Genomic DNA, 22,399 nt, shown 5'->3' with positions numbered 1-22,399 from the left:
TCGCGCACTTCCTTGAAAGGAAGTATGTAATTGGGTAGTCTCCCAGAGTTAAAAAAATGTTTAAAAAATTCTGTCAAAAAATTTTGACATGTGATTCAAATCAAAAATTACAGCGTCCTGTTGGAAACTTTTTGAGTCAAAACGGTTGATAATGGAGGAGGGAAGAATTTTGGATATTTAAAATACATATTTAATAAATGTTTTTGTTACTTAAAAACATTACTAGGTGCATAAAAATAAAATTCCCCTTTAGTGAATCTTGTTTTTATTTTTTCTTAATTTTCTTTAGTAAAATACAAAATAAACGTTTTTTTATTTTCATTGTATTTCTCCACACGCTGCAATCACAACTTTTTCCGTGGGAGTCCCACTCTTGGTCCCACATCTTTCCATTCTTCGCACAACATCCATCCCACTTATAACATGCCCAAAAACCACGTGTTTTCCATCCAACCAATCAGTTTTTGATGTACAAATAAAAAATTGCGATCCATTAGTATTAGGTCCTGAATTCGCCATTGATAATGTGCCAGGACCCACGTGTTTCAGTTCAAAATTTTCGTCAACAAATTTCCGACCATAAATCGATTTCCCTCCTGTTCCATTATGGTTGGTAAAATCGCCACCTTGACACATCTAATCGTCATTAAGAAACTCATAATTTGTTAAAAATGTTAAAAAAAGTTTTTTAGGGCTTAAAGGATACAAAGTCTGGAATAATTCTGTGAAACGTAGAGCCCTGAAACCCGTAGCCCTTTTCATGGGTGCACAAGCATCTAAAGTTTTCTGCAGTCCTGGGAACAACGTCAGCTCGCAACAGCATTGTTATTCTACCAACTTCAGTCTTGCCGATCTTAATATCAAAGTAAACTTGAGGGTTTTTCACTTTTTTGCTTTCGTTTATGTCTGCATTCTGAGAAAATCAAATTAAAAAAAATCTAAAAAGAATGACGATTTTTACGTTATCTGTGGCCTCTTTAGTTTCATCATCAGCATCGTTAATTGTCTTGCCAATAGTCTCCCCTGCGTGTTGCTGCAGCCAGGAGTCTTCAGACCAAACAGGCCGTGTTGAGCCCTCCTTAATTCTTTGTGGTTTGGCTAAATTAACTCTGATGGTTCTCCCAAAAAGCTCAGAGTCGTTCTAAAACAGTCATTAAATCGTCGATAATTCCAGATTGGTTTTACCATATTGTCAATAGCAGCAGCAGCGTCTTCGGCGCTCTCAAATTCGATGAAAGCGAACCCCCGGTGCTTTTCTGTCTCATAGTCTAGAGGGATCTGAATGTCGACAATGTCCCCAAAGGGAATAAAAGCCGCGTTTAAGACTTTATCATCGACTTCTTCGGCAAGACCACCAACGTAAATTGTACGTTTTGACCCGGTGCTCATTTTTTAAAGTTTGACATAAACATGGATATAACCTTACATTTGACAATGTCAATTAACCTCTCAAGACGCATGCGCAACTTTTAAGTGTTTGCCCATTATCGAATTTTTGTATAAAAAATATAAATTAGTGACATTTTAATTAGTGTTTGAGTTTTTCCGTTTGCTATAATTTGTGTAATTGGTGCGAAAAATCGATATAAAATTGTGTGACATGGGGAATTTGTTTTTTCCCCGTTTTTGTCAATTGTCAGATGAGTTTGACAGGGGCAACGAACGATAACTTCTCCCGTTTGTCTCAGCCATGTTGGCCTGTCTGAGGAGAAATTTCGAGTTTTGCGCGAGATCTTGAGGTTGTTTTTAGTAAAAAAACATTATGCCCAAGTGCGATGTAAAAACCAGATATATACCAGCGACTTTTGCTTGGACTTTACTGTTGGTAGCCACGACGTTGTTCTTCTACTACCCGTGAGTTATTCTTGTCAATGTTTATGTTACCAAATTTAGGCAAACGTTACGCTTGTTAGAGCCCGATACTATTTGGAGGATTATCCATGGGTCCCCGCATACCAAGGTGTGATCACGTTCTTCGTCTTGGCCAATTTCACCCTGGCTACGTTCATGGACCCGGGAGTCATACCAAAAGGTGCGAAACAGTCCCAAGTAGCGTTAATTCACGCCGTGTTTTAGCTCCCCCTGACGAAGACCGCGAAGACGATTTTAGGGCCCCCTTGTACAAAAATGTCGAGATAAACGGGATCACGGTGAGGATGAAATGGTGCGTCACTTGCAAGTTTTACAGACCACCGAGATGTTCACATTGTAGTGTTTGCAACCATTGCATAGAAGTGAGTTCTGGGTGATTTTAACTGAAAATATGACTAAAATCCGGATTTTTCCAGACTTTTGACCACCACTGTCCATGGGTCAACAATTGCATTGGAAGAAGAAATTACCGATTTTTCTTTTTCTTTCTCATATCACTTAGCTTACACATGATCAGTATATTTACTTTAAGTCTAATTTACATCCTCAAATATGGTGATACTTTCTCCAACGCTGAACCAATTATTGCGTATCCTTTTCAATTTTTTAGTTACAAATTTTCAGCATTCTAGCTAATTTTACCTTAATTTTTCTCAGTTTTGTCTTAATGGGTTTGGTGGCTTTGTTAGCTATACCGATTTTTGGCTTAACAGGGTTTCATATGGTTCTGGTCTCGAGAGGAAGGACCACCAATGAACAAGTCACGGGCAAATTCAAGGGCGGCTACAACCCCTTCTCGAGGGGCTGCTGGGATAATTGTTGCTACACGCAGTTTGGCCCCCAGTTCCCAAGGTGATTACACTACACAACTGGCAYAATCCCCTAAAATTATATAATTAATAATAARTCAAACAGGTGGTAAAACAAAGCATGCTGCGTAATTTTGACAGTCTGTCAAATTAGTTTATTATTTATTTTTTAGGCAAAAACACTCTCTTCTAAACACTTTCTCGTGTTTTCAATTATTATTTTTTATTTTTCAATTATTTTGAATTATCTAAGACCACGCTTGATTTAATTAATTTTTCTGAAGTCTGTCAAATGGTCGTAGCCAACTACACCCCTTTTGTTGCAGCCTCATAAAGCCCCACAAATACAACGTGAAGCGCAAGCACTGTCCCCACGGCCCCATCGCGACTATAACAAACGACAGTCAGGTCAAGACCTACATGGATAACAGTAACGGCATCCGCAACATCAACTCCAACGCCTACAACAAAGTATTTTTTTATAATTTGTGTTTTCCTCAAGACTTTGATTTTTGTTGCAGTTGTCTCCCGGTCGCGACGGCTGCGAACTGGACATGGAGCCGTCGGCGTCGCAATCGCAGGATTGTGAGCCGACGCCCCCGCTCCAGCGACACGGTTCCAAAAGTAACTTTTTTCTGCCGCCTATGGAAGGCGACTCGCCGAGACATCCCCGCGGTGTTCACTACCCGCGAAGCAGCCCCCATCCTAGGCCACGAGGGTTAGACCCGAATCGGAGCGGCACGCCGGAGAGTCTGGGGCCACAGAGGCCGTCGCCGACGATGCAGCAGCGGATTAAGGCGCTGGGGGTGCCGACGCCGTTAGCAATGTCTAGTCCTGTGAGGAGGTGAGGGGGTTGTGTTATAAAATGTGTGGTTTTAAACGAATCATTGAACGGTTTTTACAATTGTCTCGAATTCAATTGACAAAGTGACGATGCTGGACTTTGGTTGGTTTATTTTCGGAAAAAAAGTCATGTGTCGGCATTTTGACAGTCAAGGACTGATGTAAACAACGAACGTAGTTGTTGGTAAATTTTTATGTCCCATGACTTAAACAATGGATAATAAATAATTTTATTATTTACATTTGTGGTTTTGAATGCGGAATTTGTATTCGTTGCAATGTGTATTTACCCACCTTTGACGTTTTCTTAAAGAAAATAAACTGCACAAGGCGGCGTTGGAATTTGCAAAATGTTAGTTATTTTAGTGACTTAAGTAAAGTTCCCTAAGTCAAGTAGTGAAAATTTTCACGTTATCAGTAGTGGCCATATTTAATTTTCATTCTTATCACACGCCGTCTTATCTGTCAAATTACCTGCGTTCGGATTTGTTTGTGGGGTTTTGCGCTTTGAAAATTTGAAATCAGTCGTACCAACGTGACGAAAAAATGTTATTATCCGTTTTTGTGAAAAAATCATGTAGTAATATTTTATTTTTTGTTTATTATTTCATTAATAATTTTTAATTGGACACTAAAATAAGAAAAAAACGTGTTTAGTCTACTACAAATAAGTTTTAATTTAAATCAGGCATGCCAACGCAACATATTTACATATTATTTTAAAACGCTGAAGGATTATTCCATTTTTTTCAAAACGTCATAGTGAAAAAAAAATCACCAAATTTTAGTAAAGATTTCTTTTTTTCTGTCACGCTTGTCTTTTGTTATCATATTATTTATAATGAAATGGAAGCTCTTTGTTCTTGTTTTGTCTTATTCACTCACTTTATTTTTCACATAAAGTTACTTCTTTTATAGTTAATCATGAGTAAATTTCAGGTATTGGAGTCCTCGAGAACAAAGATCTTTCATGCGACACAATTGACCAAAAATTGAATTTTTTGTCAGGTAGAGTACGAGTGTTCTATTTGCACCACCAGCAACAATTCCAAACGACTTATTTTCTGGGTTTTGTTCATTTTTGCACAATTTTCTGCAACTTGCCCTCTTTCAGGTGTACCTGATCTCCGCTTTGCTTCCTGTGTATTTGCTAGTTTTGTAGCTCGCTTGCTCTTCGCAGATCCAATCCGAGCACCCCCACGCAGCCCCGAAGGCCCGACTTCATCGGCGTCTCCGCCAACCACCAGCCGGGCAACTACTACGACTTCCAAGCGCACCCCAACTCGACCCAGCGCCCTGTCATGTCTCAAGGCTACGGCAGCCCCCAGCGCCGTTTCATGTCCGAGGGTGAACTCGTCCGCCAGGAGGCGCAGCTCTCCTACCCCCGTTCCAACAACACAGTGGACAACATCCGCGAATTGGCCAACTCGCCGCAACGCGGAGTGTACATGTGGAAGGACACCTCGCCAGGGTACCCGCCCCCGCAGCACCCGGATTTTTACCGCTCCAACCCCACTAGCCCCACGCAGCAGGCGTACGCCCCCCGGCCCTACCACCCGGCCGTGCGTGGCGGCGTCGCCGTGTACCCCCCGCAGAGTCCGCAGGTGAGGGCGAACAACAGACCGCGTCAAAACGTGGTTAATTAGGAGTTTGGGGGGTTGCAGGTGCACCGGAAGGGCGGCGTGGGGACCCCCACTGTGCCGGACAACCGGCGAAGGCCCATGTCGTTCGTGAGGGCGTTAGAGATGTCCGATTCGGTCGAGTTGACGCCCCCCAATTCGCAGTGTTCGCACATGCCCCAGAGGCCGGCCACCCCAGACAGGACCAGTGTCTACGACATGAACTATGAGATATCGGTATAGGGCAGGTGTTGGCACTCTCGCCCCGCCGAATGAGTGCATTTAGTTTCTCTGCATCAGAGACCCTCACTATTAAGTAAACATTCCGTTTACTACTCATCCCACTGTGTCATGGACCTAAGACCAACCGTAGTGTGTGTAATATAATCTATATGTTATTTGTTGTTTACAATGTTTAAAAAAAGAAATGTTTCATTTTGTGTATCATGAAACCGTGGCTTGTGTTGTTGTTTTACCGTTGATTTGACACTTTTTTGTTCACTTTTTTATTGTTTTAACCTGACTGTAACTCCACTAACCGAAAGCAGCGGCTCAGGCGTTTTTTACATGAGTTGTTGAGTGTATTCATGGTGTAAATATATTTAAGTTTTAGTAGACTCGTCCTTCAATCACACCCGAATCTCAGACAAAATTTTATTAAACACACTAAACCTACATTTATAAAAAAACATGTAATAAATAAATTAACTAAAGCCGTCTTAAACTGTTCTTGTAGCCTCGACATCGCCTCACAAGCTCGAACTTCCTATATCTCATACAGTGCCACTGGGGGATCTGCGCCATAAGTTCAATCGCCTGAAAAAAAAAACATTTACGAAAAACCCTCACACTGAAAATACAAACCGTTTCAGGACTGCCAACCGGCAACGCCTCACACCCCCACATACAGGCGACAACGACCGCCAGCACAACAAATAACAAGAGCTTCATTTTATGCAACTGGACTGCAAGTGAATCAGTGCACTGAACCCCCTTATTTATATGATGCAAAATAGATCAACCTACTTTTCGATCGCTTCAAATATTACTCAGTAACCTACTTTACTTATTAAAGCGGTAATAACCCCAAATTTAGGTAATTTTCCCGCAGAACTTGTCGGCGCTACCACTGAACTAATTTAATTCAATCAGTGCATTTCCGTCGCGCGATAAATGAAACTTGTTGATGCGTCACGTTCAATTTTTTTCCACATTGTTTTAAAAAAAATATTTGATTTAAACCACGCGCTATGTGCGCGACCAATAACGAGCGACGTGTCCAAAAATCCGTTTCGTGATTGGCTCGATGTGTGATTGGTGGTGACGTTTCGGAAAAGCAAGATGGCGTTTTTGGTAATAGTGGACGCATTGGTAGCGAGGCTTTATTTTCCCGAAATTTAGAGGAAAAAAATATGAAATAAAGACTGGGGATTATCCAGACTGGTACTATAATCCCTTTGAGACACATTTGGGTCCTTGAAACAACGTTTGTTTGGAAATATCGACACGGAAACGTTATCTAATAAGGTAATTGAATTGTTTTGTAAATAATGWCCTGGTGTTTACATTTTTAAGTATCGGCGAAGAAWTTATTYGYATTGTTCCGGTTTGTTTCRAGGTGGTAAAATGGAAGCCGCAGTGAGTGACACAAATGAGAGTCAGCCCGAGGCTTCCCCCAAGCACGAGGAGGGCGTTTCTGGAGACTTAAACAGTGCTAGTGAACTCACTCATAGTGATAAAGACGTGACTAGTGACAAGGAATTAACGTGGGAGAAAATCGCAGCTGAATTTACTGAAGAAGAAGAAGAAGTAACGGAGGAGACTCCAAGTCAAGTCGCAGAAGAGGTGGCTCCTCCACCTGAACCGGAAGTTGTACAGGAAACTGTGATAAACACTGTGACTGAAGAAAAGGTTGAGCAACAAGTGGAGACTCCCGAAGGTGAAAAAGAAAGTGAACCTCTAATTAGTGAGGAGACAACGGCAGTTGAGGAGCCCTCAAGTCAACAATCCGAGGTAGCTGTCGATGAAGTGGTTGAAGACCCAACTACGGAGCTTGACAAACCTGAAGAATCAATTGAAATTAGGGAATTGAAGCCTGAGGAGCCAGTAATCGGCGAAGTTGTGGAGGACCTGGAGTACACTGTTGTTGAGGCTGAGGAAGTTGAAACTCATGAAATAATCGCAGAACATTTGGCTCAGAGTAACCCCACCAGCGAGACTGTTGTTATTATTAATCCGGACGAGTCCCAAACTGAAATCACTATAGAACATCTGGAGGAAAGTGAGACAACTGATGAGAATTCTCAAGAGTACAGAGAAGAGATTTATTTGATGACTAAAGATAATGAAAATGTTGATGATCCGTCTGAAGATAGAGAATTATTGAAAGAACGGAAGCCTAAGAAGCAAAGGGGGCGTAAACCCATCAGTGACATTCCTCTCCACGTTTTGGGGCGCGATATAACCAAACCGACTGAAGGTGTATCAAATGGGGGTCGTTCTATGCCCAAACCTAGACTAGGTGTGAAGGTCCCTTACAAAAATTTGACGAGTCAGATAGTTTCCAAAGAGGAAATCGAGAAGGAAATCATGGAACGTTTCAAATTGAAACAGGAGCAAAACTCAACCAACAGTGGCGATATTTTATTCGCCAGGAAATTAACACAACGTCTAGCCAAAAAACTAAGTGAGAAAGAAAAAGCCGAAACGAAGCCCCAAGAAGCCACCACTTCAGAGAAAAACGATAAAAATTCGTCAGAAATCAAGAATAATTCGGATTTGATTGCGATTCTTGAAGGTGTGGACGAAGACGTCGAATTGAAGAAGAAACAAACCGAAGAGGAGAAGAAAGAAATGGCTAAAATCACAGAAAAAGAAATTGCCTTACAACAACTGAAAGAATTGCCTGGAAAAAATAAGATTTTCAAGAGTCGGAGTGAGAGTGACAAACCGGCAAGCCCTGCAAGTCCTCAGAAGGAAGTTTCCAAGGTTAAACCACCGTCACCACAGAAACCTAGCCCTGAGAAAAAAACAGTGGAAGCGGAACCTAGGCTTAAAACAGATATGGTCATAAAAACGTACACTCGGAAACGCAAATCATTCGATTTAGAGTCGATTTTGCCAACCAAAAAAACAGTTGTGGCAACACAGATTAAATCTGAGGATGGCAGCACACCAACTAACGTGTACATAACGAAAAGTTCGCGTGTAATTAAGAGGAAAGTCATTTGGGACCCTGATGAGGTCCCGGCCAAAAGCCCTGTTAAATCCCCAAAAGCTGAACCTCCGGTTAAACCGGTCGAAAAGAAAGAAGAAAAGGAGAAATCTCCTGAGAAGAAAACTGTCTCGCCGGTGAAAAAAATCTTGAAGGCTTCACCGGTTAAAAAACCGAAACGTTTGACTGAAGTTGATAAGTTACTAATGGACGAAGGAGCTGTTAATATGCTTTATGATGTCAAGACTAATGAAGAAACGAGTCCTGATAAACAAAAGAAGAAAAATACCAAATCTGTTATCAGTTTAGATAAGGCGCACAAAGAATTGATGAGTAAAACTAGCGTTATCAAGAACGATCTTCAGCAGAACACGAGTGGTCAAAAGTCGTTACGAAAGAAAGAAGTGACTTCGCCCCCGAAGAAAGACGCCAAAGTGGCGACTCCTAGCGGCATAACGCGGAAAAAATCGAAAGATTCGGCCCAGAGTTCGGTTCATAGTCCCCCCTCGTCGCCTCCTTATAACGCAGCGGAAGCCTCACGTATCATTCGTCGACATTCAAGCAGTTCATTCTCGAGCAACGATGAAATTGACGATGAAGAGGGTGAAGAGCGGACAACGCGAAAGAAATCTGTCGAATCGCCGAAGAAAAAGTTAAAAAAGACGGAAAAACCCAAAGAAACAGCGAAAAATAACAATAATGATGTTAAGGCGAATCATGTGGATAAGACAATGGGACAGTACCAGTCGTTCACGGCAACTAAAAAAAATAAATTGGTATCGATTAATTTACTAAACATTGATGGGAAATGTTATTTGAGCGAAGAGGTTTTGAAGGAGTTGACGGTGTGTTTGAAGGAGTTTGGAGAGGATGATAGTTGTCATGTGGTGTCGATAACGGCTGATAATAGCGAGTCGTTTTGTGAAGGGCTGGATTATAGAGCGTTGGTGGCGGAAGATGAGGGTGGGAGGAAGAAGAGAGCCAATGAGGTGGTGGCGTTAGTTAAGTATGTTTTTTACAGGCTGTTCTAGGGAGTTGGTAAAGTCCATTATTGATTTTTAGTTATTAAAAATTTTAAACCTTTATACAGGGTGCGCCAAAATTTGCACCCCAGAGAAAAATTTCAAGTAAGATAAAGATACCAGGAACATGAAAAAAATGTTTAAAAAATTCTCTCAAAAAATTTTGATATTTATTTTTGACATTTGACATTTTTTTTATGTCTATTTAATGATACTGATGATCTTGTATATGTTTTTTAATAATTATTTAGTAAAGCTACAAAAATTTTGCCAATAAAAGCCACAAATAACATTAAACAGAGTTACAATTCAGGATACAGCTTTCTTGTTTCCTCTTCTAATAGACTGTAGCGAAAAAACTTGGGTAATTATTTTTCCAACAGAAATAAATGGAGTCAAAGTGCAAAATTTAAACTCTCATAACTTCGTAATTTTTATAGATAGAATTTTTTTAACATTTTTTCCATGTTCCTGGTATCTTACTTTATATGGCATTTTTTCTGGGGCGCGAGTTCTGACGCACTCTGTATAGGAAATTGATAAGTACTACCTAAACTAAAACATCGCCCGAAAATTATTTTTAACTATACAGCGTGTCCCAACAATAAGTTACAATACGAACTTATGTTTTTTTTAAATGGAACATCATATTTTTTGGCATACATTGTTTTTAAGCTAAACTTTTATTGGTCGATTTTGCTTAGTTTCTAAAATAAATTGGTTTCTTTTACGAAAATATACAGGGTGTATCAGCAATATGTGTGTTAAATTTAATATGTAATATCTCGATAAATAATACATGTTTTCTATTTGTCATTTTTCAATAAAAGCTTTCAAATTTGATTTAAATTTTGGAAAAGATAACATATCAAAACATATATCCGCCTATGGGTACCGAATTAAAAATTCCGAAATATTTTCGTTGTAATAGAAACGGAACTACATTAAATGAACTGCATTGTTGTGATTATTTATTAACATTGAAAGGCTCGTTTACACAAAATTTTGGGGGAAAACAATTAATAAGAATTTTGTAAAATATTTGTCAAAACTTAAATAACTTTCAAAAATTAAATGGAATTATCTTTTCAAAAATTTTTACTGTTAAGTGCCTACAATTAATAACTAAAAAGATATTTAACTAAATATAAACATTAAAAAAATAATTATTATTTCAACAGCCAAAAAGTACGTATTTTCATAAGAGATGAAAGAAATATCACTCAATAATCACATTTATGTTACACTGAATCTATTATTCTTTAACGCAATTCGAATTTCATTCAATTCTCATTGCAATGAGGCATTTTCAGTTAACATTTAAATTTAAATATCTTCTAATATATCAATTCTAGACATTAAAAGACAATTTATTAATCTATGATGCAAAAAATTAAAAATATCGTGTTCCATTATTATTTTTTTAATATATTTTTATCTAGCTGTCTTAACTTTTTGTGTACTAAATTTTTAAAAAGACCAACCTATTTCAAAAACTAAGCAAAATCGACCAATAGAAGTTTAGCTTAAAAACGTTGACATTTAAAACTACATCCAAAACTGACAAGAAACATATAGTATTTGATTAAAAAAAATAACACAAGTTTGTATTGTAACTTATTTTTGAGACACGGCTGTATAGTTGAAAAAAGGCCTTACGATAAGTTATGAAAGTTTAATTTTGCATTTTGACTCAATTTATTCCTGTTGGAAAAATAATTTTTATAAGTTATAAGTTTTTTTGCTACAGGCTATTAGAAGAGGAAACAAGGAAACTGTATCGTAAATTGTAACTCTGTTTAATATTATTTGTGGCTTTTATTGGCAAAATTTTTGTACCTTTACTAAATAATTATAAAAAAACATATACAAGATCATCAGTATCATTAAATAGACATAAAAAATGTCAAATGTCAAAAAATAAACGCCAAAATTTTATGGCAGATATTAAAATTAAAATAAATTAAATAAATATTAACCTTCACTGCATCACCTGAAATTATTTTCACGTAATATTTATTATAAGGAATAATTGAAAAAATCTGAAAAAAATATAATAAAAAAAATGTGAAATGTCAAAAAATAAAATTTTTGACAGATATAATTTTATAAACATTTTTTCCATGTTCTTGGTATCTTATACCTTATACCTCTGTATACTACATTTTTCAAAAATTTTATTTTTATATCAGGTAAATAATGGACTTTACCAACAAGTTGGGACACCCGTATGTATTACGTAAACAATATATTTTTTAATTACGTATCCCGGAAATTGCAAGAATTTTAATTTGAAATTTAGGCAATGATCACATTTCACTGAGCTGTTTCAACCTTCTTTGTTGTTTTGTTTAGGGATTTCCTAAGGTGCCTTTTACACTTCCCCAAAGTCTTGGTGGCCGGAATACAAGGAGAGTGCGTCGGTTTAGGCGTCACAATGTTGCCGCTTTTCGACATGGTGATCGCGAGTGACACCTCGACGTTTAGTACGCCGTACTCGCGACTTGGTTTGGTACCCGAAGCGGGTTTTTTGCTCACAGTACCACATCTGAACAGTAACGGACTGGTAATTTGGTCAAAATTGCTATGAATTTAGTTAAGTTAGAGTTTTAAGGCAAGCGAGTTGTTATTTACGTCGCAAACTATCAAAGCCGACGATGCGTTCAGAAGGGGGTTAGTAACGAGGCTTTGCTGGCCCGAGAAGTACCAACAGGAGTTGAAAAGTATGTTGGGGCAGATCTCGAGCCAGTCGAAACAGGTGGGGTTGTTGTTTTGTGGTTTTTGTGGTTTTTATTTGCTTTGTTTTAGAGTATTGTAGCAGCGAAGCAGCAGTTGCGTCAGAATATCTTGCAAAGTACTGAATCGGCTTTGAGTGCAGTTTGTAAAGTTCTGGTCGAGAACTGGACTAGTCCGGAGTGTCAGAAGAATTTTTCGAAATAGAAATAGAAGTAGATTAGAGGGATGAAAATTTGTTGAGGAAAATATCTATGGTACAAACTGTTTTGTTTCATTCTAGAGTAAGTGACTAAATTACTGTATGTACATTTTCGGACTTGGAAAATAATATTTTTTATATTTTCATAAATAGCGTAAGATTCCCATGTTTAAGATATCTACTAAGTTGTATAAAATCAAAGAGAACGTAATTAAAGCGTTGTAGAAAATTCAAGTTCACTTTCATGCACGTTTTTATGTCGTGTTTTCCAAAGATGGTGCAATTTTTGTCGTCATGGGAGAGATGTATAGTTTGGTTTTTAATGAGGACATAGATTTTTACAGTGTTGAAACTTTTATGGTTAATATTTATAAATAAAACATCTGAATTAATATGTTTGGATTGTTGATTTCATCGGCTTCCGTTTCTTCGATTTTGCTTTTACTTTAGTTTTAATTTTTCTGTTATTAATAGTAGATTCGTTTTAGTATTATCTTTATGCAATATATTATGTAACAGAAACTGTGTTTTATTTCCTTTTCCTTTCCCAAAAATAAGAGATGAAAAAAAAAATTTTTATTCTTGGATCAAAACCGCCCTAAATGCAAATTTTCGCGATCCTGATGGCTCTAGGGATCCACAAAAATGCAAAAACTCTTGTGGGAGGAGATTGAAAAAATTTTTGATGAATAATGCAGACCTAAAATACTGTTTTTGCGAACGAATCGTTTTTTTCCGGGCGAGGCAAAGCCGAGTCTTTTTAAGTACGTGTGTTGCAAACAAAATTTTTCTGAAAATTATACTTCAATCTTCTTATTTAGTATGATCAATTTCTCGAAAATAGGATTAAAAATTAAAATAATTTTTGAGTCCGAAAAAAACTCAGTTTAGGGACTATTTTTGGAAGTGTATACAAAAAAAAGTAACGAAACTGTTTGCAGTGCGTTTTTTAGAAAAATTACTGGCCGATAAAATATTAAATACTTCTTAGCAAGTAGTGAAGTTGTAGCAAAAGTATTGCCGACAACAATAATTTTACAAAATTGAAATACTATTTTTGACTTTTTTTTGAAAACGTTGCGAATACGGTTAAAGATATAAAAAAGGGTAAAGGAAAAACTTATAGAATTGCTTTTAAAAAGTTCCATTCCTCTATCTCCAACGACTAAATAAATAGTTTTGCTAATTTCTACAATGTTTTTTTTTTGACTAAACAAACTCGAAGTAAGAATGTAAAAAAAGAAATAAACTATTTTTTGTCCCTCATCGCTGTTTTTACACATATAATCTTTAAAAAATGACGTCTCTGAAAGGAAAATTAAAATATTTTTTGGGCTACTGTGTAGAATTTAGTGGATTTTTGGCCAAAGCTGTAAATTTAGATTAATTTTTTGAGATTTCTTAATTTTTAATCTTTTTGATCAAAAACAAAGAAAATTCTGTATAATTTTGCTTATTTCTGCAATGTTTTTTTTGACTAAACATACTCGAAGTAAGAATGTAAAAAAAAAGAAATAAACCATTTTTTGTCTCTCTTCGCTGTTTTTACACATAAATTCTTTGAAAGGTGACGTCTCTGAAAGGAAAGTTAAAATATTTTTTGGGCTGCTGTGTAAAATGTAGTGGATTTTCGGCCAAAGCTGTGAATTTAGATTAATTTTTTTGAGATTTCCCAATTTATGATCTTTACAATCAGACAAAGAAAAATTCCGTTAGTTTAGCAAATCAAAATCGAAAAAAAAATGGGGAAAAATTCTCTAAATAGTTTTGCTTATTTATGCAATGTTTTTTAGAGTAAAGAGACTCGAAGTAAGAATGTTAGAAAAAAAAGAAATAAATTATTTTTTGTATCTCTCAACGTTTTTAGACTTAAAATCTTGCAAAAATCTGAAAGTTAAAATTCTTTGGGAAAAATAGTTGATATTTGGTGGATTTTTGACCAAAAATTTAAAGAAAATCGTTTGAGAATTACAATTTAGTTCAAATTTTTGCAAAAATCCTGGAAGAACTCCAAAATCAGACAAAAACCTAAAAAAAAAACCGTCTGGGGAAGTCCAAACTCGGCCAGATATGCTGTCAACGCAGAATTTCCTTGAAAAAATGGGCCCACCCATCCGTATCCCATGACATTCCTTTATCTAACTCATTAGACCATAATGTCCACAATCAATACCCATCAAATGAAAATTTGCATATTGGGTAAAGTTGCCATCACAATGGTCCTGCTAATTGCTGTTATTGACGCACTCGTATCCGGAGTCTTCTGGTAGGGGCCGGCATGGCAGGCGCAGGTGCCCCCAAGAAGCACACTCTCTGGTCGTGTGGTTGCAGGAAGGCGCAACCTGCAGTGGTTCGCACGCTCCAGTCCAGTTCGCACGTCATAGCAGCAGCAGCAGCAGCAGGAAGAGAAGAAGCGCACCAGCACGCATTTCCGCGCGGTCGAGCATGCCACCTGACACCAGACCACCGCCACTTTAAAGGTAATCATAATCGTATCATAACCACCCTGATGACTCCCAAAAGCCACCGATTAGGCGGCTTTGTCGCGGGACTTTGTGATTACATCGCCAGATGCGACCGCATGAGGACTCCACAAGAGAAAAAATTCATTGTTTCCATGTTTGCAAGAGATTTAGGCGGCTTGAAATTTAATTTAAGAGGAAAAATTTTGATTTGGGTCTTTGGAAACAAGCGCGGTTGAGGCACGAACTCGAAGATTGTTAATTCAGTATTTGAGCGTGTCTTTTCAATAAAGAAATTATTAGAAAATGTTTAAAAAATTAAACACAAACACACACAAACAAACTGAGGAAATAATTCATTATTAATTGATACTTTAATATTTCTTTACGAAGGAAGCGACGTTTATATATTTTTTTTAAATAAGAAGTCTCAACTTTTTGTCTAGTTTGTAAGGGATCTTCGAAATTTATACAAGGTGTTTCAGAGAAAAATGCCAAATAAGATATGTAACATACCAGAAAAATGGAAAAAATAACATAAAAATTTCAAATTTATGGGAGTTTAAATTTAACACTTTGACCTTATTTATTTCTGTTAGAAAAATAATTCTACATGAAATAAAGAAGCTGTATCTTGAATTGTAAATATGTTTAATGTTGTTATGTGGCTTTTATGGCAAAGTTTTTGTACCTTTTCTGAATAATTATGAGAAAACATAAAAAAGATCTGCAACAGTAAACAGACAAAAAATAAATACAATAATAAATGCCTAATTTTTTTAAGATTGAATTTTTTAAACATTTTTTCATGTTCTTAGAATCTKATRTTACTTCGCATTTTTCTCTGGAGCGCGAGTTCTGAATTACCCTGTATGAATTATTATCATTATTTGCACAAAGAAATTTATTTATTTATTAGTTATTACTTTTGTACATTTTATTTATTTATTGAAATCATTATTGTCTTATTATTATACTAAATAAGTAACTCATTATTGTCTTAAATTTTGTCAAAAAGAATTGCGAAATCACAAAATAAAACAGTCGAATGATTTTTAATATTTTTTCAAAATTGGCGAAACACTAACGAAGGCAGTTTTTTTTTCTAGAACTCGATCCATTTTCTTCCCAAAGTGGATGTTTTATAGTTTTAAACAGTAAGTAATATTAAAGTCAACTCCACAAATCGATAAATTTTTATTTAGTCAAGTTGGGACATGTTTCGGCACCCTTGCGCCATCATCAATCGTTGAAAATTGTTACACTTTAAAATAAAAAATTTACAAGATTAAAAAAAATATTGAAATGTTAACTGTTAAAATTTTTTCCTGATTATAACCAGTGGAAAAATATACAGAAGGAATAGGATTTAAACATTATTCCTTTGTAAAAAAGTAAAAGGTCAGTGAAGCTAAAGCCTCGTCCGTGAAAAATTTTGGAGAACGATTTTTTAACAATAATTTTAAATTAATGCAATCTGTAAGAAATAGCAGGAAATGAAATTAATGAAAAAATAAAAGACTTTTTAATGACAAAAAAGAAGAAATTGTCAAAATTTCTGTAAAATGAAAAAAACTGAGAATTTCATGAAACGGATGTAAACTTTGAGAAACAAATTGTAATACAGTTTCTAAACTGTTCCCAGAAACGACATTAAGATTTTGATAAAAAGTCAAGATTTTTGTAAAAATAAAGATATAGATTTTAAAAACCATAAATGTGTTATAAAATATAACAAATTTTTGAAAACCTTAATGACCACATTTTTGGTGTAATTAGAGAAAGCTTCGAATTTTGAAAAACGTTATCTTGAAGAAAAAAAAAGCGGTTCTATAAAAAGAATATGAAATATACTGCTCCAAAGTTAAGGAAATGTGCAATAATTACAATAATTAATTAAATTAATGAATTATAAAAAGAAATAATTTAAAGTGAGATAAAGGCTTTTTTATTTTTGGTGGATTCCACAATGCTTTATGTGGAGCAATTTATTAAGACCCAGGAAAAAGTTCTTTAAAAAAAAGTATTTCTTCAAAAAGAAATAAAAATGAACAATCAAAACACAAAAATTATTTTTTATTTATACTTTTATCAAAATTAGATTAAGCCAACTAGTTTTTTCGAATTTTTTCTTGTGCAATAATAAAAAATACGATTTATAATAAATTAAATTAAGTTAATGAACTTTTCCTGTAGATCTTGAGAATGAGAATTCAAAATATCAAGAATGTAAAAAACAAGGCGAAAATAAATATTATCTCGAGAAAAAGTATAGGTACATTAGTAACAATTCTGTTAAATTATGAAAAAAGTAACATTTTTATAAACGGTAGCAGATTTTGGAATAAAAGACTGAAAAGATAGTTTTAAAATTATTCGAATTAAAAACAAAAAAGTCAAGAAAAAACATAAAAATCTTCATTAAAATAAAAACTCTAGATCTTAAAAACCATGAAATTAAGAGAATTGAAATGACAAAATCTTCACAAAAAAAACATAAATATTAAATTTTTGGTCACAGTAAATTTTTATTTCGAAAAAAGAGAAACGATTTTATATATTTCACCTGAGGATGACCAATTTGTGGTTGAAACGCGTTTTGTGTTTACAATAAAGGTTTGATGTGACGGGTTTAATCGTGTTTTTGTTTATCGTTTCCACACCAAGAAGATCCAATAAGAAGCATAAAAACGTGAGAATTTTTTTTCTTTTTCTTTTCTTCTTTCTTTAATAATAAATAAAAAAAAACTGTGATTGGGTACTAGACTACAATAAACTTGGTCGTTTTTGTGTTTAAGCAAAATTTGGAGTAAATAATAGCAAAATAGTTTAAGAAACTCCCACACGATAACTGCTGTAATTACAGGGAGGAAACCCTTCCATTTCCTCCCGCGTGGGAGTTTATTTACTTCCCGATGCAAACTCGTGGAATAGAATTACGAAACATATGTGTGTTTGACTTTTCACATTTGAACATCATTGAAAAATTGTTTTTGTCAATAATAATTTAGATTTTTAAAAAAGTTCAAATTAATTTCTCGCGTGTATTGGGATACGACATTTTAGACTCCAGATAATGGGAGTGTAGTAACTGGAAATGCACTAAACATTAAAATTTTAATTCAGACACGTGTTATCACGTCTGCAATCGCTCTTCAATCGGTTGCCGCTCTCGCTCGAATTATTATACAATTATTCTTCTCCATTTTAGGATTTTAGCATTCATGTTTGGTTTTTGATCAATAAAAATCGACTTTGGCTCCAAATTTACGGCTATTTTTGATAAATGTGTTGAATCCGCGTAATAATGGAATAATTATAAGTGTTGCGGTAGGATTTGACCTTTCTTTGTCACGCAGTATCGAACAGAACAGTCGCCAACATGCAACAACAAACGACAGCAAATTCCTTTTTAACACACATGTCAAGCTTTTGCTTTATGAACTCGTAATGGGAGACATAATTGATTGTGGCATTAAACTTGAAATCCTTCAACAGAGCAAAAGTAATAACTCCTTTATGTCTGTGGAGGGAATGATTGAGGTTTCGCATGTTGGGGTTGCATGAGTAAATTGTTTGGTTTTTGGGAGGAAAGTGAGAAACGAAACGCTAATAATACGGGTTATAAAATTATGCGGCTACTTGGATTACCAATTCTAATGAACGATCTTTTAGAAGTTGGGGCGAATTTACCGATCCTATAAAAATAAAACCTTGACTGTTTGAAACACCCGATCCACATTTTATTAAATTTATATTTTTTCACTAGCAAAGTGGCGAAAATATTTGATTGGTTTGAAAATAACAGTATTTGCTCAAGGTATCATTCTGGTTTTGTGTGTTTTAGACGTAGAAAAGAAAATGATCGATCTGTTTGCCCATCGCAAGATTATGAAACTTCCTGAAAAAAATTTATTCAAAAAGTTAATAATTTGTTTACAATTTCTTTAACAATTAACTTATTTAACTTGTTTTTTTATATGTTTTAAAAAAATTAATAACTATTATTGATTTAAATGAATGTATTTTTGTTAAATTCTGTATCGATAAAAGGTGGATGCGCCGGGAAATTTATCGAAACTTTCAGAAAAATTAATTCTCGAAATAATTTTTATCTAGTAAATTGAGTTTTATGCAGTTTTTTTATCATAAAACACCAATTGAAAAATAATTAAAAATAATACATATTTTATAAGAAATTTTGTGTTTTAAAAAATGAACATTTTGTGTATAAAATAAAAATTTGACTTTGTTGGTAATTTTTTACTTTTACCAATTATTGTGCTAAGTGTAGTAATGTATTGATATTTCTTGTAGATCAAAAAAACAGCGTTTTTGAGTTTTTTTTATTAATATTTTAATATTATTCTCAAAGGTTTTATTTTTTGTGTCTTATTAAAGTTTTTTACCTCAATATTCATGTTTCCTAAAAATCTGCTACTGTTTCATAAGTTTTTTAAAATATTGTATTTTCAGAAAAACTGTACTTTTTTAAATTGGTAAACTTGTTTATATTTTATTTTGCTTTTTCAAAATCTCAACGTTTTGACTCCTGATTCTTGAGCTTTCAAATCCTCAAAATTTTGCACTTTCTAAGAACTTGATATTGCTTCTCTTATTTATTTCCTCCCAACAGAGAAAAAAGTGACGCTTTATTCCTTCCTTTCTTTAAATTTGAGTAAGTAAATTTTTTGGGTGTTTTTTGACACAAACTCCTTGATTCTGATTTTACTCTTAAAATTGCAATTAAAAGAAACTTAATATTTTAACAAATTATTTATTTGATATTATTTGAAAAATTTATTATTAATTTGGTCTATTCTATTGTAGGAGGAAAGTTTTGTATGCATCTCTGGAATAAACATCCTCAATTACTTGAATAAAAATTACCTACATTCTAGGAATTAAAAAAGTTGGTTATTTCTTGGATACATAAATAACTATAATAAAAACAAGTTGATTCTTATTTTTGTCCTTTATAAATTATATTTATTACAAGCGTCACAAAAGTGACCATTTTTATGACTAAATGTCGTAAGTAAAAGTTTTATTTTTCAAACATAGAGTAAAAATTCTACTTTTYCGCCCAAGCGTTTTTACTTTTATCATGACATTATTGTAACTTCCTTGCATTATTGTCATTTACCAACAACGTTGTTTCTTTTTTGTCTATTTTCGGCTTCAGCAATTTCTAGAAAAGTGCACTGTGTAAAGTTGTGTGAAACACCCTGTATATCAACATAGCAGATGTGAAAAGAAACTTCTTGTGTTATTTGTTTTGCTTTAAAGACGATTAATTTATCAAGTTTTTTGTTTATGTACCCGAAAAATCGGCGCCCATGGTTTCAATATCTTTGTGGTTAGTTGAAAATAATCATTTGTTTGGTCCTTCAATTCTGGCCGAATTTGGAGAGTTTTGTCATTCCTTTGTGCACTTTTTCGAGGTGGTTTTATCTCTTATCGTGTTTTTTCAGGCCGCTGATGGGATCACGTCACATTTCCATCCGCTTTCATATTAAAAATGTTAAAATCATCTTGATTAAATTGAAACTGGAGTCAAACCGGGGTCGGAGTCACAGGTGCTCCTAATTATCATAATCGACTAACTGGGTTTATCCATGTAAAAGCAATTTATGATATTAGGGCTAGTTGGTGAAATAAATTTCGTCCAACTATGGCCCTAATCCAATTTGGAGGCTATTAATACGTGATTTACCACAAGTGATTCTTTTTGCAATTTCCGTTTTTGCGTGATGAAAGATCGCGTTTTATGCATTTTTTAAGAGGCTACAAATCGCGGTTTGACATTAGATTGTTACATGGTTTTTACGATGGATATCGGTTGTGTTTTATTGTCGCTGCTGGGAGTTATCGATAATGGTCGAGGCCTAACACCAAACGATGGCAATATAACACGTTTGAATGTCGCTGCGATTTCTTCTTCGTGTCTTTTCCGGTGCAATTATTGGAGGAAAAATGAGACGGTTTTCGGAACGGCCGAGTAATTGATTTAGCGAATCAACAGAGAGAGTTTCAAATAGTTGCGAAGTTGTTGAAATATTAATAAAACTTGGAACAGAAGCAATAAACGAGTTATTAGTAAACCGGCCTGCACTTAACGGTTGGAGAGAAATATTTCAATACTTCCTGAAAGTCAAAAAGTTAAAATTGTACAGCTTTAATTTAAATTAACCATGTTGGGCGCACATAACACAAGTGCATTTTTTTGAAATCACAACCAAACAGAAATTTTAAAAAATACAGGAAACTATGGCAAAATTCCAACTTTGCATTTTGGATCTTTCAACACTGGATCTTTCTTGCTTTATTTTATAAGGGGCAATTGCTTTTTTGTACATTTTTTAATTAATTAGCATGAAAACACTTGATATGAAACCTAAACACAAAAAAGTAAAAACAAAAAACAATCACCTTTGATAAAATATAACTTTTTAAGTTTTTTTGCTTTATTTTTTTGAATCTTTATGCCTTACCAGAAAGATAACGATGTGTACTATCTAAAACAGTAATAAAAAATGTCAGTTGCATTTAAAAAAATTACATGACTCATAACAGAGATATGAATTTTGTTGTTACTTTTGGTTCAGTCTGTATCATAATTTTATGCGTTATTCCTAAAGAAAGTTGTTAAAAAAGACAAAGTTTGAAAGTAGGGCTCAGATAATGAGAAATATTTTTTTTCCCTGAAAAGCTTTATTTTGAATTGCGTAATTTGAAAAATGAAAAAACAAACTAGAATAACATAAACCATAAATTTAATCCATTTTCTCGAAGCGGAAAATAGAATAAGACATCTTTGAATTAAAAATGATTTTAAATAATGCATGCAACGTGACTAAAAAACGATTAGGATTAAATATTCCAAATATTATTAAAAGATATAATTATTTTTTATTTACCTTAAGAAAAAAAACATGCCCCGCATTACAAAATTTTTTATCAGTAATCTCTTATCAGTAGTTAATGCTTCAAAATGCATATAATTTAAGTTTTAATCATTTTTTTGAAGTAAAATTACTTCAACTGTCTTATAACAACAAGAACTTAAATTTTTCAGTGTTGGTTGTGTTTATTTTGTCTTTTTTGTGAAGGGATGAACTTGTGTCCTCGCCCCTAATGCACCTCCAGCTATGCGTTGATTTAACCAATAAAAATTTTCCCAAATCCGTGAACTAAAAAAAATAGAATAAAAAAAATTTCAATTTTTTTTCTCGGGATATTTTTTCTTAAGATTACATAATAACCCTAGTTCAAAAGATGTCAAGACTAGAAACTTGAGGCTGTATTTCATTGAAATACAGTCTTTCAAAAATCACCAAAAAATTTAAGATTTTTTTTGTTTTCTTAATTTGTTGGAATAGTGTTCTCGTATGCAGGCCCTTGTAGCTAGAAAAATTTTTAGGTGGAGCTAGTTTAGCAGTTTTTCCAAAAAAATCCTCGATTTTATTTTTTAGATACTCTATTTTGACATTATAGTGACATTTTTGACGTCATAATTTTTTTGAGTTGTGAGTCATTTTTAATTTTTTAAAATGACTACTGACATTTTTGTTCACTGTTTTAAATAGCACACATCTTTATTTTTCTTAAAAAAATGACATT

General features: G+C 34.4%; 5 protein-coding genes across 6 annotated transcripts in view; 3 read left to right on the top strand and 2 right to left on the bottom strand.

Moving 5' to 3' along the window:
- Positions 1-248: 248 nt before the first annotated feature.
- On the bottom strand, positions 249-1,640 carry LOC123014951 (peptidyl-prolyl cis-trans isomerase E). The gene is made up of 4 exons (XM_044414297.1): positions 1,186-1,640; positions 962-1,141; positions 707-913; positions 249-636 (listed from the first exon to the last, which is right to left on the bottom strand). The coding sequence occupies exons 1-4, from the start codon at positions 1,387-1,389 to the stop codon at positions 319-321; spliced, it is 909 nt and encodes a 302-aa protein (XP_044270232.1). The 5' UTR covers positions 1,390-1,640; the 3' UTR covers positions 249-318.
- LOC123014950 (palmitoyltransferase ZDHHC8B) lies at positions 1,464-5,760 on the top strand. 2 transcript variants are annotated; one of them, XM_044414296.1, is made up of 9 exons: positions 1,464-1,854; positions 1,914-2,032; positions 2,077-2,234; positions 2,289-2,461; positions 2,530-2,724; positions 3,008-3,152; positions 3,203-3,525; positions 4,705-5,128; positions 5,189-5,760. In XM_044414296.1, the coding sequence occupies exons 1-9, from the start codon at positions 1,763-1,765 to the stop codon at positions 5,384-5,386; spliced, it is 1,827 nt and encodes a 608-aa protein (XP_044270231.1). In that variant the 5' UTR covers positions 1,464-1,762; the 3' UTR covers positions 5,387-5,760. The 2 variants fall into 2 exon arrangements, with proteins under 2 accessions (XP_044270231.1, XP_044270230.1); XM_044414295.1 differs by having other exon boundaries at positions 5,171-5,760.
- A 23-nt stretch (positions 5,761-5,783) lies between these two features.
- Positions 5,784-6,328, bottom strand: LOC123014953. Its single transcript, XM_044414299.1, has 3 exons — positions 6,170-6,328; positions 6,008-6,108; positions 5,784-5,959 (listed from the first exon to the last, which is right to left on the bottom strand). The coding sequence occupies exons 2-3, from the start codon at positions 6,092-6,094 to the stop codon at positions 5,852-5,854; spliced, it is 195 nt and encodes a 64-aa protein (XP_044270234.1). The 5' UTR covers positions 6,095-6,108; positions 6,170-6,328; the 3' UTR covers positions 5,784-5,851.
- A 125-nt stretch (positions 6,329-6,453) lies between these two features.
- LOC123014949 (muscle M-line assembly protein unc-89) lies at positions 6,454-12,830 on the top strand. Its single transcript, XM_044414292.1, has 5 exons — positions 6,454-6,670; positions 6,762-9,363; positions 11,735-11,945; positions 11,994-12,137; positions 12,188-12,830. Exons 2-5 carry the CDS (start codon positions 6,770-6,772, stop codon positions 12,317-12,319), a joined length of 3,081 nt encoding a protein of 1,026 aa, XP_044270227.1. The 5' UTR covers positions 6,454-6,670; positions 6,762-6,769; the 3' UTR covers positions 12,320-12,830.
- A 1,814-nt stretch (positions 12,831-14,644) lies between these two features.
- Positions 14,645-22,399, top strand: part of LOC123014084 (sodium-dependent serotonin transporter-like) — a 29,263-nt gene continuing 21,508 nt past the window's right edge. The window contains exon 1 of the mRNA XM_044412958.1: positions 14,645-14,794. The gene's annotated coding sequence lies outside the window, so the exon portion shown is untranslated. The remainder of the gene's footprint in view (positions 14,795-22,399) is intronic.

Source organism: Tribolium madens, unplaced genomic scaffold (genome assembly GCF_015345945.1).
Source record: "Tribolium madens isolate multiple individuals breed KSU strain unplaced genomic scaffold, Tmad_KSU_1.1 Scaffold_97;HRSCAF=244;Tcas5.2_LG3a, whole genome shotgun sequence".
NCBI lineage: Eukaryota > Metazoa > Arthropoda > Insecta > Coleoptera > Tenebrionidae > Tribolium > Tribolium madens.
Note: the sequence above shows the minus strand (reverse complement) of the source record. Positions and strands in the feature narration are given on the sequence as shown.

Excerpts from the sequence above, each read along its gene's own strand:
- LOC123014953 (XM_044414299.1), bottom strand. The coding sequence starts at position 6,094 with ATGAAGCTCTTGTTATTTGTTGTGCTGGCGGTCGTTGTCGCCTGTATG. Across the intron at positions 5,960-6,007 it reads CGGTTGGCAGTCCTGAAACG|GCGATTGAACTTATGGCGCA; the intron begins GTTTGTATTTTC and ends TTTTTTTTTCAG.
- LOC123014950 (XM_044414295.1), top strand. The coding sequence starts at position 1,763 with ATGCCCAAGTGCGATGTAAAAACCAGATATATACCAGCGACTTTTGCT. Across the intron at positions 2,033-2,076 it reads CCCGGGAGTCATACCAAAAG|CTCCCCCTGACGAAGACCGC; the intron begins GTGCGAAACAGT and ends GCCGTGTTTTAG. Across the intron at positions 3,526-4,704 it reads ATGTCTAGTCCTGTGAGGAG|ATCCAATCCGAGCACCCCCA; the intron begins GTGAGGGGGTTG and ends TGCTCTTCGCAG.
- LOC123014949 (XM_044414292.1), top strand. The coding sequence starts at position 6,770 with ATGGAAGCCGCAGTGAGTGACACAAATGAGAGTCAGCCCGAGGCTTCC. Across the intron at positions 11,946-11,993 it reads ATCTGAACAGTAACGGACTG|GCAAGCGAGTTGTTATTTAC; the intron begins GTAATTTGGTCA and ends TAGAGTTTTAAG. Across the intron at positions 12,138-12,187 it reads TCTCGAGCCAGTCGAAACAG|AGTATTGTAGCAGCGAAGCA; the intron begins GTGGGGTTGTTG and ends GCTTTGTTTTAG.
- LOC123014951 (XM_044414297.1), bottom strand. The coding sequence starts at position 1,389 with ATGAGCACCGGGTCAAAACGTACAATTTACGTTGGTGGTCTTGCCGAA. Across the intron at positions 1,142-1,185 it reads CTGCTGCTATTGACAATATG|AACGACTCTGAGCTTTTTGG; the intron begins GTAAAACCAATC and ends TGACTGTTTTAG. Across the intron at positions 914-961 it reads CTAAAGAGGCCACAGATAAC|AATGCAGACATAAACGAAAG; the intron begins GTAAAAATCGTC and ends TGATTTTCTCAG.